This window comes from Hoplias malabaricus, chromosome Y (assembly GCF_029633855.1).
Source record: "Hoplias malabaricus isolate fHopMal1 chromosome Y, fHopMal1.hap1, whole genome shotgun sequence".
NCBI lineage: Eukaryota > Metazoa > Chordata > Actinopteri > Characiformes > Erythrinidae > Hoplias > Hoplias malabaricus.
Window position 1 is genome coordinate 65,047,448 of NC_089820.1, and position 18,929 is coordinate 65,066,376.

Sequence of the window (18,929 nt, forward strand, 5' to 3'; positions counted from 1 at the left end):
ATCTGCCACAAAGCATTTATTCATTATCTGTAACCCTTATCCAGTTCAGGGTCACAATGTGTCCAGAGCCTACCTGGAATCATTGGGCGCAAGGCAGGAATACACCCTGGAGGGGGCGCCAGTCCTTCACAGGGCAACACACACACATTCACACCTATGGACACATTTGAGTCGCCAATCCACCTACCAATGTGTGTTTTTGGACTGTGGGAGGAAACTGGAGCACCTGGAGGAAACCCACACAGAAACAGAGAGAACACACCACACTCCTCACAGACAGTCACCCGGAGGAAACCCACACAGACATGGGGAGAACACACCACACTCCTCACAGACAGTCACCCGGAGGAAACCCACGCAGACACGGGGAGAACACACCACACTCCTCACAGACAGTCACCCGGAGGAAACCCACGCAGACACAGAGAGAACACACCACACTCCTCACAGACAGTCACCCGGAATGGACCCACAACCTCCAGGTCCCTGGGGTTGTGTGACTGCTACACTACCTGCTGTGCCACCGTGCCGCCCTGTCACAAAGCAGGTGGGGCAAATATTGGTGTGTACATTACTGGGCCATAACATTGTGCATCTTCACAAAATGAGGCTAATATTGTAGAGGCTAAAATGTTGTGATAAACACACATTGAGGAGTACACAAGACAATATTTAATTCTGACTGTTAATCTGATAAACTGTCACTGTGTAGCTCTGATGCCAATTTTTAAAAATGTATATTTACACTTATATAGCGCCTTTCTGGATACCCAAGGACGCTTTACAATCAACACTGCTCAGAGCGCCATTCCATTCAACACACATTCCACACACACACACTGGTGAGAAGCGTCAGGCAAACATGCACAGCATACTCTCAACCAGGAACAACCGTCTGTCTAACTGGAGAACTGCATTGGGCACTAGGGCTTCACCCAGGATAGAGCACCAATCCATATCTGGGCACACACATATTCACTCCCACAAACTCATTCACTCACAACAGGACAGTTATTACAGAAGCCCATTCCCCTAACCTTTTGGACTGTGGGAGGAAACTGGAGACCCCAGAGGAAACCCATGCAGACACTGGGAGAACATGGAAACTCCACCCAGATAGGCCATGAACCCAAGATCCCATTGCTAGGAGGCAAACGTGCTAATCACCAAAGCACCGTGCCGCCCAAAGGCACACCCAGGCCAGCTCTACTCCATATATCCAAATATTCTTTTAGATAGAAATCAGTAGTTATTATATTATTTTAACATTTAATTGTTTTTTAAATAAGAATGACCAATAAAGAAAGTATTAAAAACTTTATAAAAAATGTATTACTGCCAGTTATATCTGACACATATTCAAACTAAAACATGGCTTTAATATTTTTTTCAATAACTTTTAAATCATATTTTTGTATTTTGATCTTGAGATTTGAGATATTTTTTTTAACAAATATTTAATACATATTTAAATTAGCTGTTATTCTATTACTTCTCTGAGCTGTGTTCAGTTTGCGTAAGTAAAATGCATGTAAGTATAGTTAAAATGTAGAAAGTAATCGCTAATTATTTGAAAAATAAAACAGTAATGTTGTTTAACATAATGCTAAGAAAACAATACAGTTAATGAATGTCACATGGTGAACTTTTTAATATTTAATATATTTTTCATGTATATTTTTGACCTCATACAGGTTGAAGTATCTATAAATAACCTAAAAGGTAAGTTCATTCATTGTCTGTAAGAGCTTATCCAGTTCAGGGTCGCGGTGGGTCCAGAGCCTACCTGGAATCATTGGGTGCAAGGCAGGAATACACCCTGGAGGGGTGGAGGGGACAGTCCTTCACAGGGCAACACACACTTTTGAGTCGCCAATCCACCTACCAACGTGTGTCCTTGGACTGTGGGAGGAAACCGGAGCACCCAGAGGAAACCCACACGGACACGGGGAGAACACACCAACTCCTCACAGACAGTCACCCGGAGGAAACCCACACGGACACGGGGAGAACACACCAACTCCTCACAGACAGTCACCCGGAGGAAACCCACGCAGACACAGAGAGAACACACCACACTCCTCACAGACAGTCACCCGGAGGAAACCCACGCAGACACAGGGAGAACACACCACACTCCTCACAGACAGTCACCCGGAGGAAACCCACACGGACACGGGGAGAACACACCAACTCCTCACAGACAGTCACCCGGAGGAAACCCACGCAGACACAGAGAGAACACACCACACTCCTCACAGACAGTCACCCGGAGGAAACCCACGCAGACACAGGGAGAACACACCACACTCCTCACAGACAGTCACCCGGAGGAAACCCACACGGACACGGGGAGAACACACCACACTCCTCACAGACAGTCACCCGGAGGAAACCCACGCAGACACAGGGAGAACACACCAACTCCTCACAGACAGTCACCCGGAGGAAACCCACACGGACACAGAGAGAACACACCACACTCCTCACAGACAGTCACCCGGAGGAAACCCACGCAGACACAGGGAGAACACACCACACTCCTCACAGACAGTCACCCGGAGGAAACCCACGCAGACACAGGGAGAACACACCACACTCCTCACAGACAGTCACCCGGAGGAAACCCACGCAGACACAGGGAGAACACGCCACACTCCTCACAGACAGTCACCCGGAGGAAACCCACGCAGACACAGGGAGAACATGCCACACTCCTCACAGACAGTCACCCGGAGGAAACCCACACGGACACGGGGAGAACACACCACACTCCTCACAGACAGTCACCCGGAGGAAACCCACGCAGACACAGGGAGAACACACCAACTCCTCACAGACAGTCACCCGGAGGAAACCCACACGGACACAGAGAGAACACACCACACTCCTCACAGACAGTCACCCGGAGGAAACCCACGCAGACACAGGGAGAACACACCACACTCCTCACAGACAGTCACCCGGAGGAAACCCACGCAGACACAGGGAGAACACACCACACTCCTCACAGACAGTCACCCGGAGGAAACCCACGCAGACACAGGGAGAACACGCCACACTCCTCACAGACAGTCACCCGGAGGAAACCCACGCAGACACAGGGAGAACATGCCACACTCCTCACAGACAGTCACCCGGAGGAAACCCACACGGACACGGGGAGAACACACCAACTCCTCACAGACAGTCACCCGGAGGAAACCCACGCAGACACAGGGAGAACACACCACACTCCTCACAGACAGTCACCCGGAGGAAACCCACAAGGACACGGGGAGAACACACCACACTCCTCACAGACAGTCACCCGGAGGAAACCCACGCAGACACAGGGAGAACACACCACACTCCTCACAGACAGTCACCCGGAGGAAACCCACGCAGACACAGGGAGAACACACCACACTCCTCACAGACAGTCACCCGGAGGAAACCCACGCAGACACAGGGAGAACACGCCACACTCCTCACAGACAGTCACCCGGAGGAAACCCACGCAGACACAGGGAGAACATGCCACACTCCTCACAGACAGTCACCCGGAGGAAACCCACACGGACACGGGGAGAACACACCAACTCCTCACAGACAGTCACCCGGAGGAAACCCACGCAGACACAGAGAGAACACACCACACTCCTCACAGACAGTCACCCGGAGGAAACCCACGCAGACACAGGGAGAACACACCACACTCCTCACAGACAGTCACCCGGAGGAAACCCACGCAGACACAGAGAGAACACACCACACTCCTCACAGACAGTCACCCGGAGGAAACCCACGCAGACACAGGGAGAACACACCACACTCCTCACAGACAGTCACCCGGAGGAAACCCACACGGACACGGGGAGAACACACCACACTCCTCACAGACAGTCACCCGGAGGAAACCCACGCAGACACAGGGAGAACACACCACACTCCTCACAGACAGTCACCCGGAGGAAACCCACGCAGACACAGGGAGAACACACCACACTCCTCACAGACAGTCACCCGGAGGAAACCCACACGGACACGGGGAGAACACACCACACTCCTCACAGACAGTCACCCGGAGGAAACCCACGCAGACACAGGGAGAACACACCACACTCCTCACAGACAGTCACCCGGAGGAAACCCACACGGACACGGGGAGAACACACCACACTCCTCACAGACAGTCACCCGGAGGAAACCCACGCAGACACAGGGAGAACACACCACACTCCTCACAGACAGTCACCCGGAGGAAACCCACAAGGACACGGGGAGAACACACCACACTCCTCACAGACAGTCACCCGGAGGAAACCCACGCAGACACAGGGAGAACACACCACACTCCTCACAGACAGTCACCCGGAGGAAACCCACGCAGACACAGGGAGAACACACCACACTCCTCACAGACAGTCACCCGGAGGAAACCCACGCAGACACAGGGAGAACACGCCACACTCCTCACAGACAGTCACCCGGAGGAAACCCACGCAGACACAGGGAGAACATGCCACACTCCTCACAGACAGTCACCCGGAGGAAACCCACACGGACACGGGGAGAACACACCAACTCCTCACAGACAGTCACCCGGAGGAAACCCACGCAGACACAGAGAGAACACACCACACTCCTCACAGACAGTCACCCGGAGGAAACCCACGCAGACACAGGGAGAACACACCACACTCCTCACAGACAGTCACCCGGAGGAAACCCACGCAGACACAGGGAGAACACACCACACTCCTCACAGACAGTCACCCGGAGGAAACCCACACGGACACGGGGAGAACACACCACACTCCTCACAGACAGTCACCCGGAGGAAACCCACGCAGACACAGGGAGAACACACCAACTCCTCACAGACAGTCACCCGGAGGAAACCCACACGGACACAGAGAGAACACACCACACTCCTCACAGACAGTCACCCGGAGGAAACCCACGCAGACACAGGGAGAACACACCACACTCCTCACAGACAGTCACCCGGAGGAAACCCACGCAGACACAGGGAGAACACACCACACTCCTCACAGACAGTCACCCGGAGGAAACCCACGCAGACACAGGGAGAACACACCACACTCCTCACAGACAGTCACCCGGAGGAAACCCACAAGGACACGGGGAGAACACACCACACTCCTCACAGACAGTCACCCGGAGGAAACCCACGCAGACACAGGGAGAACACACCACACTCCTCACAGACAGTCACCCGGAGGAAACCCACGCAGACACAGGGAGAACACACCACACTCCTCACAGACAGTCACCCGGAGGAAACCCACGCAGACACAGGGAGAACACGCCACACTCCTCACAGACAGTCACCCGGAGGAAACCCACGCAGACACAGGGAGAACATGCCACACTCCTCACAGACAGTCACCCGGAGGAAACCCACACGGACACGGGGAGAACACACCAACTCCTCACAGACAGTCACCCGGAGGAAACCCACGCAGACACAGAGAGAACACACCACACTCCTCACAGACAGTCACCCGGAGGAAACCCACGCAGACACAGGGAGAACACACCACACTCCTCACAGACAGTCACCCGGAGGAAACCCACGCAGACACAGAGAGAACACACCACACTCCTCACAGACAGTCACCCGGAGGAAACCCACGCAGACACAGGGAGAACACACCACACTCCTCACAGACAGTCACCCGGAGGAAACCCACACGGACACGGGGAGAACACACCACACTCCTCACAGACAGTCACCCGGAGGAAACCCACGCAGACACAGGGAGAACACACCACACTCCTCACAGACAGTCACCCGGAGGAAACCCACGCAGACACAGGGAGAACACACCACACTCCTCACAGACAGTCACCCGGAGGAAACCCACACGGACACGGGGAGAACACACCACACTCCTCACAGACAGTCACCCGGAGGAAACCCACGCAGACACAGGGAGAACACACCACACTCCTCACAGACAGTCACCCGGAGGAAACCCACACGGACACGGGGAGAACACACCACACTCCTCACAGACAGTCACCCGGAGGAAACCCACGCAGACACAGGGAGAACACACCACACTCCTCACAGACAGTCACCCGGAGGAAACCCACAAGGACACGGGGAGAACACACCACACTCCTCACAGACAGTCACCCGGAGGAAACCCACGCAGACACAGGGAGAACACACCACACTCCTCACAGACAGTCACCCGGAGGAAACCCACGCAGACACAGGGAGAACACACCACACTCCTCACAGACAGTCACCCGGAGGAAACCCACGCAGACACAGGGAGAACACGCCACACTCCTCACAGACAGTCACCCGGAGGAAACCCACGCAGACACAGGGAGAACATGCCACACTCCTCACAGACAGTCACCCGGAGGAAACCCACACGGACACGGGGAGAACACACCAACTCCTCACAGACAGTCACCCGGAGGAAACCCACGCAGACACAGAGAGAACACACCACACTCCTCACAGACAGTCACCCGGAGGAAACCCACGCAGACACAGGGAGAACACACCACACTCCTCACAGACAGTCACCCGGAGGAAACCCACGCAGACACAGGGAGAACACACCACACTCCTCACAGACAGTCACCCGGAGGAAACCCACACGGACACGGGGAGAACACACCACACTCCTCACAGACAGTCACCCGGAGGAAACCCACGCAGACACAGGGAGAACACACCAACTCCTCACAGACAGTCACCCGGAGGAAACCCACACGGACACAGAGAGAACACACCACACTCCTCACAGACAGTCACCCGGAGGAAACCCACGCAGACACAGGGAGAACACACCACACTCCTCACAGACAGTCACCCGGAGGAAACCCACGCAGACACAGGGAGAACACACCACACTCCTCACAGACAGTCACCCGGAGGAAACCCACGCAGACACAGGGAGAACACGCCACACTCCTCACAGACAGTCACCCGGAGGAAACCCACGCAGACACAGGGAGAACACACCACACTCCTCACAGACAGTCACCCGGAGGAAACCCACACGGACACGGGGAGAACACACCACACTCCTCACAGACAGTCACCCGGAGGAAACCCACGCAGACACAGGGAGAACACACCACACTCCTCACAGACAGTCACCCGGAGGAAACCCACGCAGACACAGGGAGAACACACCACACTCCTCACAGACAGTCACCCGGAGGAAACCCACACGGACACGGGGAGAACACACCACACTCCTCACAGACAGTCACCCGGAGGAAACCCACGCAGACACAGGGAGAACACACCACACTCCTCACAGACAGTCACCCGGAGGAAACCCACACGGACACGGGGAGAACACACCACACTCCTCACAGACAGTCACCCGGAGGAAACCCACGCAGACACAGGGAGAACACACCACACTCCTCACAGACAGTCACCCGGAGGAAACCCACAAGGACACGGGGAGAACACACCACACTCCTCACAGACAGTCACCCGGAGGAAACCCACGCAGACACAGGGAGAACACACCACACTCCTCACAGACAGTCACCCGGAGGAAACCCACGCAGACACAGGGAGAACACACCACACTCCTCACAGACAGTCACCCGGAGGAAACCCACGCAGACACAGGGAGAACACGCCACACTCCTCACAGACAGTCACCCGGAGGAAACCCACGCAGACACAGGGAGAACATGCCACACTCCTCACAGACAGTCACCCGGAGGAAACCCACACGGACACGGGGAGAACACACCACACTCCTCACAGACAGTCACCCGGAGGAAACCCACGCAGACACAGGGAGAACACACCACACTCCTCACAGACAGTCACCCGGAGGAAACCCACGCAGACACAGGGAGAACACACCACACTCCTCACAGACAGTCACCCGGAGGAAACCCACACGGACACGGGGAGAACACACCACACTCCTCACAGACAGTCACCCGGAGGAAACCCACGCAGACACAGGGAGAACACACCACACTCCTCACAGACAGTCACCCGGAGGAAACCCACGCAGACACAGGGAGAACACACCACACTCCTCACAGACAGTCACCCGGAGGAAACCCACACGGACACGGGGAGAACACACCACACTCCTCACAGACAGTCACCCGGAGGAAACCCACGCAGACACAGGGAGAACACACCACACTCCTCACAGACAGTCACCCGGAGCGGGAATCCCTGGTCCCTGGAGCTGTGTGACTGCGACACTACCTGCTGGGCCACCAAGCCGCCCTAAAATGTAATTTATTTTTATATATTTATGATAGGTTTAATTTATAATCTACTTATAATCTTGCTTCATAACATAAAGTTTTCTAAGGAATGTAAAACAGAAGAGTCCTTCCTTTGACTGAAGGAGAATTATTGGGGGTAAGCTCCACCTTAAATGTCGCTGTAAGTGTCGTTACATATAATTACTGCACTATTTAAGGTGGAATGGAGAATTCGTTTTAGGCGGCGAATGGGGAGCCAAGTTAAGCCTCGTTTTCGGGACCCAGGGCTTTTCACACCGCTCTGCTTCAGATAAAGACCTCAAAGATTCAGGAGAAACATCGGAAGGGAATTATTTATATATGTTTCCAGACACATTTTTCTACTTAACACGACTGAAAGGATTTGCAGGACTCTACAGAAGAAGCGACCTGCATTTTCTCTGAGGATTTATTTGGGGGCCGCTACTCGCCTAGAACAAAACATGAATATATTTTTCGTAAGAGAATATACCAAAACCTGAAGCACAGAAATGGTAATTTTTTATGTTTTAACTTCCATATGCTGACTCAATATCAATATAGCAAATATTTTGTCGTTTTAATAACTAAATGTGGTTTAATAGCTGAATAAATGTCTTGATTCTTGTGTCTAGATTCTAGTTTTGAAATGTCCATATTAAATTATTTAATATAAAATAATAGCAATAATTAATATAAAAGTCATGCGCAGATGTTTGGGCACTGCTGATCAATTTTGACTGTTTTGAGGTGGTTATATGATTAATAGGTATTTAATAAAGTAACCCAATTATTCTATATATGTGTTAAATATACACACATCAATATTACCGATTATTAAATATATTTTTTAAATGTTTATTTTTATCTTTACCCAAACTTTTGCATTTTGCTTCGTTTAACTGAATTTTGTTGATTTGATTTCTAATTATTTAGGGAAATTATTTCTGGTCCTTACCCTTCTTAATCTTAACCCTTATTTTATTTACAGTACGGTTTTATCAACACATGTTTGAAATCGCTGGTGATGGACAAGTTTGGAGAAGAAACATGGACAAAACTCAGGTAAATATATTCAATAATTATGATTGAATCTTAAGATGATTATTATTGTCCACCAGGTGGCACCAGTGGCTTCAACATCGCAAACTCACGCGGAGTAAAATGAGGAAAGGAAAGCACAAACACGGGTTGTATCTCAATTGGCTTCGTGCTCCCTCTGTATCACAGTATGTCAGGGGTCGGTATCCCGCGGCTCTTTGATCTCTCTGATGCGGCTCAGCTTTTGAAAATGATTAATGAGTATTTAATTAAAATGTATTTTATTTTGGTTCGTTCATTTTCAAAATGTAATTCTATGAAGATTATGGCGATCTTGTAACAGCTAAAATATTTTAATATTTAATATTTAAAATATTTTTGTCGCTCTTTATACACGTCACAACTTCCAATGTGCGACACCCGTCAGTGTGCGGTTCCTTGAACTTTCTGACCGCTGACTGCACGGCGCCAGTGAAATAATGACGGCACACAGAGAGAGGACAGCGTTGTTGTTTGCTGCCGGTGGATAATTTAAGTTCGGCGTTTTTTCCCCATTACTACAAGGACTCAAACAGACATTGAGTATTTTACTTAACCGTCAACACAACGTCTTTTTTTCGGAGTTAAAAATGTTTTGTTGAATGCAGAAATGTTATTTCATTTTCTCTGCAGTCGTTCGTTGATTTCATAAATGTAACACAGTGTAGTTTGTTTATACAGAGCACAAAGGCAAAAAAAACCCTGTTATTTCAGTGTTATTTCATTTAGAATTTCAAAAGGGTTTTGTGGCTCCCAGTGTTTTCTTCACTGTGTGAAACGGGTCCAAACGGCTCTTTGAGTGGTAAAGGTTGCAGACCCCTGCACTATGTAGACTAAAATACAGCTTCTGCACTCGAACAGCAAACGCCATTTAAACTCAACCAAAGGCTGCACCATTCGAGGTGACACGGTGGCGCAGGCACAAAACTCCAAGGGCTTGGAGGTTGTGGGTTCAAGTCCCACTCTGGAGGGCTGTGAGGAGATTGGTGTGCTCTCCCCGCGTCTCCGTGGGTTTCCTCCCGTTTCCTCCCACGGTCCAAAAACACATGTTGGTAGGTGGACTGACTACTCAAAAGTATCCATAGGTGTGAGTGTGTGTCATTCTGCAAAGGACTGGGTTAGGGCTAACCCAGACAGTCACCCGGAGGAAACCCACACAGACACAGAGAGAACACACCACACTCCTCACAGACAGTCACCCGGAGGAAACCTACGCAGACACAGGGAGAACACACCACACTCCTCACAGACAGTCACCCGGAGGAAACCTACACAGACACAGGGAGAACACACCACACTCCTCACAGACAGTCACCCGGAGGAAACCCACGCAGACACAGGGAGAACACACCACACTCCTCACAGACAGTCACCCGGAGGAAACCCACACAGACACAAAGAGAACACACCACACTCCTCACAGACAGTCACCCGGAGGAAACCTACGCAGACACAGGGAGAACACACCACACTCCTCACAGACAGTCACCCGGAGGAAACCTACACAGACACAGGGAGAACACACCACACTCCTCACAGACAGTCACCCGGAGGAAACCTACGCAGACACAGGGAGAACACACCACACTCCTCACAGACAGTCACCCGGAGGAAACCTACGCAGACACAGGGAGAACACACCACACTCCTCACAGACAGTCACCCGGAGGAAACCCACGCAGACACACAGAGAACACACCACACTCCTCACAGACAGTCACCCGGAGGAAACCCACATAGACACAGAGAGAACACACCACACTCTTCACAGACAGTCACCCAGAGAAAACCCACGCAGACACAGAGAGAACACACCACACTCCTCACAGACAGTCACAAGGAGGAAACCCATACAGACACAGAGAGAACACACCACACTCTTCACAGACAGTCACCCGGAGAAAACCCACGCAGACACAGAGAGATCACCACACTCCTCACAGACAGTCACCCGGAGGAAACCCACGCAGGCACAGAGAGAACACACCACACTCCTCACAGACAGTCACCCGGAGGAAACCCACACAGACACAGAGAGAACACACCACACTCCTCACAGACAGTCACCTGGAGGAAACCCACGCAGACACAGGGAGAACACACCACACTCCTCACAGACAGTCACCCGGAGGAAACCCACGCAGACACATGGAGAACACACCACACTCCTCACAGACAGTCACCCGGAGGAAACCCACGCAGACACAGAGAGAACACACCACACTCCTCACAGACAGTCACAAGGTGGAAACCCACGCAGACACAGAGAGATCACCACACTCCTCACAGAAAGTCACCCGGAGGAAACCCACGCAGACACAGGGAGAACACACCACACTCCTCACAGACAGTCACTCGGAGGAAACCCACGCAGACACAGAGAGAACACACCACACTCCTCACAGACAGTCACAAGGTGGAAACCCATGCAGACACAGGGAGATCACACCACACTCCTCACAGACAGTCACAAGGAGGAAACCCACGCAGACACAGGGAGAACACACCACACTCCTCACAGACAGTCACCCGGAGGAAACCCACGCAGACACAGAGAGAACACACCACACTCCTCACAGACAGTCACCCGGAGGAAACCCACGCAGACACAGAGAGAACACACCACACTCCTCACATACAGTCACCCAGAGCGGGAATCGAACCCACAAACTCCAGGTCCATGGAGCTGTGTGACTGCAACACCTACCTGCTGCGGATAAGTCAAATATAGCTTCAGACAATGAAGTGAAGTGCTCTGTGTAGGGAGCAGGGAGCCATTGGAGGACAGTCCTACTGTTGTGGACACCTGTTAATGCACAATTACCTTCTGTTTTCTAAGTGAACCATGAAAATAAAACTGAACAAAAAACTTATTAAAAAAAAAAATATATATATATATATATATACACACATTTGTGGAACAATGAAATATACATTTGCAGAGAATTAAAGGGTATTGTTAGATGTGAATTAGTTTGTAATTGGCACGAATAATGGTATAAATTCTTGCTTAACTGCTTGTAATAAATGTTGGGTGGTTTAAAGGAAAGCTGTTTTTCAGGGAACAAGCTGGGGTCCAGGACACCTTCATGACATATGAAGTCTACCAGGATGAGATTACCCTGCGACTGGTAGCAGAGGCCTGCAGACTGCTCGGTACAGCACATTATTTAATGTAGAATCAGGTCATGTTAAAGTGTAGAAATGGGAAATGTGAATCGTCCTTTGAAATAAGATAAAAACCAACTTGTAGTTACACATTAATAATAGATACAACAACAGTGTAACTACTACTGATGTATTCATGACTACACAAGTGAACCTTGAGAGTTGCAGCAGTATATTTTATTCATGTAATTGCACATATGACAACACTGTGGCACAACAGGTAGTGTCTCTGTCACGTAGCCGGCAGGTTCATTAGAGCATGGTGGCCCCAGGCTCTTGTTCCGCAGCTCTAGAGCATCTCATTTTGTTTTGTGCTTTTCTGTAAAGATGAAACAAACAATACTCTTGAAAATCTGTGTCTGTATTGGATGCTGTTGAAAGTAAATGAATTGATAGGGGAATCTAGAAATGCTTGGATAAATAGTGTATTTTCTCACTTATATATTAATGCTGTATGCATTTGTTTTATATTACTTATATTTGACTTCTTTTATATGTGTGTTCTCCCTTTGTCTGCGTGGGTTTTCTCCGGGTCACTGTCTGTGAGGAGTGTGGTGTGTTCTCCCTGTGTCTGCGTGGGTTTCCGCCGGGTGACTGTCTGTGAGGAGTGTGGTGTTTTCTCCCTGTGTCTGCGTGGGTTTCCTCCGGGTGACTGTCTGTGAGGAGTGTGGTGTGTTCTCCCTGTGTCTGCGTGGGTTTTCTCCGGGTCACTGTCTGTGAGGAGTGTGGTGTGTTCTCTCTGTGTCTGCGTGGGTTTCCGCCGGGTGACTGTCTGTGAGGAGTGTGGTGTTTTCTCCCTGTGTCTGCGTGGGTTTTCTCCGGGTGACTGTCTGTGAGGAGTGTGGTGTGTTCTCTCTGTGTCTGTGTGGGTTTCCTCCGGGTGACTGTCTGTGAGGAGTGCGGTGTGTTCTCCCTGTGTCTGCGTGGGTTTCCTCCGGGTGACTGTCTGTGAGGAGTGTGGTGTGTTCTCCCTGTGTCTGCATGGGTTTCCTCCGGGTGACTGTCTTTGAGGAGTGTGGTGTGTTCTCCCTGTGTCTGCGTGGGTTTCCTCCGGGTGACTGTCTGTGAGGAGTGTTGTGTGTTCTCCCTGTGTCTGCGTGGGTTTCCTCCGGGTGACTGTCTGTGAGGAGTGTGGTGTGTTCTCCCTGTGTCTGCATGGGTTTCCTCCGGGTGCTCCGGTTTCCTCCCACAGTCCAAAAACACACGTTGGTAGGTGGATTGACGACTCAAAAGTGTCCGTAGGTGTGAATGTGTGAGTGAATGTGTGTGTGTGTGTGTGTTGCCCTGTGAAGGACTGGCGCCCCCTCCAGGGTGTATTCCCACCTTGCGCCCAATGATTCCAGGTAGGCTCTGGACCCACCGCGACCCTGAACTGGATAAGCGCTTACAGATAATGAATGAATGAATATATAGCCTTACATAACATAATGTACTATATATTAGTATCTATAACATATTGGGCTCCAACTGGGCTGTAATCCTCTGAGCTGTGCTTTATAAAACACATCCTAGCCTAATCCTCTGTTCTGATTGGATATTTACACTTCTAAAAGTTTGAAACCAAGCCATTTCAACCCATTCCTTTGTTCTCTCTGTGAAGATGTTGAGGCGAGTGTGGTGCTGAGGCAGTTTGGGGAATACTTCTTCGAGTTCTGTAAGAGATCTGGCTATGCCCACATGCTGCGCACACTGGGAGCCAACCTCTTCGAGTTCATGGAGAATCTGGACGCTCTGCATGGTTACCTCTCGCTCTCGTACAAGGTGAGCACTGACCACAGGTGCAGCTTCAGAAACATCAGTTCATCCGGAGGAGGATTTTAATGAAAGGCTTTGTTTACAATTGCTTTCAGAAGGAATATGAATAATGTAGCTCTGTGAAGAGAAATGCAGACAGCAGTTCTTTATAAGGAACTGAAACTACAGAGTGTATTATTTACATGGCAGTTATCGTTTTACTGGAGAGAATATACACATCCTTAAATTTTAGATTTAATGCAGGGTAAAACATTTTGTTGCACTTTGTAGTGTTTCCATCAGTCCAGTTATAAGAAGTGAATTTTTCACAGCATATAAATGGATACCTGGTCAAATGAAGGATACGTAGACAATAAATATATATATATTATTAAGATAATTACATTTGATTACATTTTATTTTTGTAAAATAACTCGCAAAGAGCTTAATCACCACTGTGTCACACTATCTTCCCTTTTTAAATAGTTAGTTATTCATTTGTTTTTATATTTTTGGGGGAATTTTACAAAGTTTGTGGACTGAAATTCCCCTGTCACAGGTTTTTGGAGAATCATGTTCTTTAGGATCAATAAAGTGTTTGTTCAAATTTGATTTTAATGCAAGCATCAGTTTCAAATCAGACCGTCTCCCGGTGTGTTTGCAGGAGATGAACGCTCCCTCATTTCGTGTGGAAAAGAACCATGACGGCTCCATGCTCTTACACTATTATTCAGACCGCAGGGGGCTCTGCCACATTGTGCCTGGTGAGGCAAGACATTCTGAATTTTTGGGGTGTAAAATGAATTCCTGTGTAACTTCTTTAGGGACTGCTATGAAAACCGCAATTATTAAATCCCTGTGTTTGATTTGTGCCATGAAAATATTACATAAGATTTGAGAATAAGTCAAAGACTATTAGTAAATAAATATTCATTCATTCATTCATTATCTGTAACCCTTATCCAGTTCAGAGTCGCGGTGGGTCCAGAGCCTACCTGGAGTCATTGGGCACAAGGCAGGAATATACCCTGGAGAGGGCGCCAGTCCTTCACAGGGCAACACACACACACACTCACACCTACGGACACTTTTGAGTCGCCAATCCACCTACCAATGTGTGTTTTTTTGGAATGTGGGAGGAAACCAGAGCACCTGGAGGAAACCCACACAGACACAGGGAGAACACACCACACTCCTCACAGACAGTCACCCGGAGGAAACCCATGCAGACACAGGGAGAACACACCACACTCCTCACAGACAGTCACCCGGAGGAAACCCACGCAGACACAGGGAGAACACACCACACTCCTCACAGACAGTCACCCGGAGGAAACCCACGCAGACACAGGGAGAACACACCACACTCCTCACAGACAGTCACCCGGAGGAAACCCACACGGACACGGGGAGAACACACCAACTCCTCACAGACAGTCACCCGGAGGAAACCCACGCAGACACAGAGAGAACACACCACACTCCTCACAGACAGTCACCCGGAGGAAACCCACGCAGACACAGGGAGAACACACCACACTACCTGCTGCGCCACTGTGCCGCCCAGTAAATAAATAAATAAAAAAAATTATTAACCATAAAGGACAGCACGGTGGTGCAGCAGGTAGGTGTCGCAATCACACAGCTCCAGGGACCTGGAGGTTGTGGGTTTGATTCCCGCTCCGGGTGACTGTCTGTGAGTAGTGTAGTGTGTTCTCCCTGTGTCTGTGTGGGTTTCCTCCGGGTGACTGTCTGTGAGGAGTGTATTGTGTTCTCCCTGTGTCTGTGTGGGTTTCCTCCGGGTGACTGTCTGTGAGGAGTGTATTGTGTTCTCCCTGTGTCTGCATAGGTTTACTCTGAGTGCTCCGGCTTCCTCCCACAGTCCAAAAACACACGTTGGTAAGTGGATTGGTGACTCAAAAGTGTTCGTAGGTGTGAGTGTGTGTGTCTGTGTTGCCCTGTGAAGGACTGGCGCCCCCTCCAGGGTGTATTCCCGCCTTGTGCCCAATGATTCCAGGTAGACTCTGGACCCACCGCGACCCTGAACTGGATAAGGGTTACAGTTAATGAATGAATGAATGAGGATTAACCAAAAAGAATGTGCACTGCCTAGATCTATCACATCATCGGACAGGCACGCACGCCAGCTATCAGCCTGAGATATTTGACTCCCAGTCTTGAATGGCCGAGGCATCATCACAGGCGATCAAACTTGCCAGTAGAGACCCCCTCATAATAACAAACTTAACAACATACTTTTCTACAGATAACAATTTCTTAATAATGAATTGTTGCAGGTTTCGCTCGTACAGATGTGCAGTGTTTGTAAGAGTTTATCTCAAACTTTCAATTGTTCTGATTATAATCAGGCATCATCGGAGCCGTCGCGAAAGACTTCTTCAGCAGTCGTATAGAGATGGAGATTGTGAATCAGATGGAGGAGGTGGAGAGAACTGGGAAGAAGGAACATGTAGTTTTCCTCATAACTCATCACACAGCAATTTCAGACAAAATAAACAGCAGGAACATCAACACAACATCAGCCTCAAAACTCACTCAGGCCTCGGAGCGCAGACACCACACAGAGCACAGCAACAAACAGGTAAACAGCGCATTTTGTTCCATTGAGCTAAATCTTGGTCCACAACTGAAGTTTTCAATCTAAATTTAAGAACCAGAGATATTTACAAAGGAGATTAAACACAGAACGTGCACAATGAGTTTAACCAAATACACACCGCTATTATCTTTCCAGGAGATGGAGAAACCAAGGCAGACTAAGAAACACATGTGTGCGACACGAAGGAATCACTGGGAGACGGTCAGGGGCTTGGTGCAGCTGGGGAAAGGTACCGGTAAAAGCCACAGAGCCTTGTTAATGTGAAAGTTGTACATTTTCAAAACTACCACCTTCATGATGCATTCTTAGACATGGGTTTGTTTGTCATTTTTGGCAAATTTGCTCAATGTGCCACTGCACCAAGAAACAAGGGGTGTTTATAACATATGCTAAATGTTTTCAGGCAAACTTCTGAGGGGATTTGAGCCTGTGTTCCCTGAAGAGCTGTGTGTAGACCTGAAGACATTCTGCACTGCCTTTCCTTTCCACATCGTGTTTGATGAAGAAGTAAGAATAAGATCAGACATGATTGTTGTGCCCCGGTTTAAATATATATCACTGCTGTCTGACAAACCTTGTGTCTCCATAAATGCAGTGTTACTGAAGAAGGAAACAAACCTTTTGTAGCTCAAGTTCAAGTACCAAGAAGTTTATTGTCATTTCAGCAGTATACAGTGTTTACAGCACACAGTGAAACGAAATAGCGTTCCTCCAGGACCAAGGTGCTACATAAGACAATACACAACATTAAAGTGCAACTAGTGCAAAGCTAGTGCAACATAAAACAGTGCACACACATTAAAGTGCAAACACAACATTAAAGTGCAATGTATAGTAAAGTGCTTCAGTGTAAGGCAGTCAGACTCTTTCTATCATGAAGGGGAATTTCCACACGCCACCTGTCCCATATCGCCCCCAGAAAACGGTAATAAAATACACCTGCAAGTTTACAATTCTCTAATTTATTCAGGTAACACCAACTTCTGTCTCTAAATCAGTAGCTTAACTTTCTAACACCAGATACAACATTAACATCGATGTTCAAACATTCAGAAATACAGAAAACTGGCCTAATATTTAAACTGTGCTTCAGTTTCTCACTTTTCAATCGGTGCAAAAATGATCAAAGGCAGGTGCAGGGCGCAGGGGTGAGTTTGATTTTGGTGAGGGACATATTTGTGAGGCAAAGCCCCACCCCATTCCCAAAGTATTAGCTTAGATTCCTATGTAGACAAGGCCGTAAAATACTGCATTTATAACGATGTGGAACAGCATTTCATTAACATTAACGTTAGAGACGCTGTGTCCCAAACAACACTCTATGGAACTGTACACACTCCACTACAGAGAGCACTGCTGAGGGGGGGATATGTGTATTTTCATATTATTCAGAGCGGTGTGCGGTTTGGGACACGGCCAGAGACTAACGTTAACTTGCTGCATGTTTAGAGCGCTTTCTCACGACCTGAACACAGCTAGTGTTAACATTCACTAACTCTCAGATCCTCCTCTGTTTCACTAACAGTTAAAATACAAGCCGCTTTCACAACTGTAATTAGCCGTCGTTGTTATTTGTTGTGGTTTCCTCCGGGTGACTGTCTGTGAGGAGTGTGGTGTGTTCTCCCTGTGTCTGTGTGGGTTTCCTCTGGGTGACTGTCTGTGAGGAGTGTGGTGTGTTCTCCCTGTGTCTGCGTGGGTTTCCTCCGGGTGCTCCGGTTTCCTCCCACAGTCCAAAAACACACGTTGGTAGGTGGATTGGTGACTCAAAAGTGTCCGTACGTGAATGTGTGTGTGTGTGTGTGTGTTGCCCTGTGAAGGACTGGCGCCCCCTCCAGGATGTATTCCAGCCTTGAGCCCAATGATTCCAGGTAGGCTCTGGACCCACCGCGACCCTGAATTGGATAAAGGTTACAGATAATGAATGAATGAATGAATATTACAAATGGAGATACAAGGTTGTGTTCCAGCATGAACAATATGATGAAATTGAATGTTGGTTTTGTCTTGTATCTGTTTAATAAAGCTCAACACTTCTGCAAAGAGATGGATAGTATCTAATTGAGTAAATACTTTTATGCAAGT

General features: G+C 49.1%; 1 protein-coding gene across 5 annotated transcripts in view; it reads left to right on the plus strand.

Annotated features, from left to right (window-relative positions):
* Positions 1 to 18,929, plus strand: part of LOC136678942 (guanylate cyclase soluble subunit beta-2-like) — a 41,844-nt gene that overhangs the window by 16,337 nt on the left and 6,578 nt on the right. Inside the window, exons 1-8 of one of the 5 annotated variants that reach the window (XM_066657143.1) lie at positions 8,166 to 8,252; positions 9,236 to 9,309; positions 12,386 to 12,480; positions 14,093 to 14,253; positions 14,892 to 14,991; positions 16,597 to 16,829; positions 16,983 to 17,076; positions 17,251 to 17,354. In XM_066657143.1, coding sequence (XP_066513240.1) covers positions 9,272 to 9,309; positions 12,386 to 12,480; positions 14,093 to 14,253; positions 14,892 to 14,991; positions 16,597 to 16,829; positions 16,983 to 17,076; positions 17,251 to 17,354 — 825 coding nt within the window. In that variant the 5' untranslated portion in view covers positions 8,166 to 8,252; positions 9,236 to 9,271. Of the gene's footprint in view, positions 1 to 8,165; positions 8,253 to 8,451; positions 8,760 to 9,235; positions 9,310 to 9,737; positions 9,808 to 12,385; positions 12,481 to 14,092; positions 14,254 to 14,891; positions 14,992 to 16,596; positions 16,830 to 16,982; positions 17,077 to 17,250; positions 17,355 to 18,929 lie in introns of those variants that run through there. The other 4 variants (XM_066657141.1, XM_066657142.1, XM_066657145.1 and 1 more) reach the window with 4 other exon arrangements.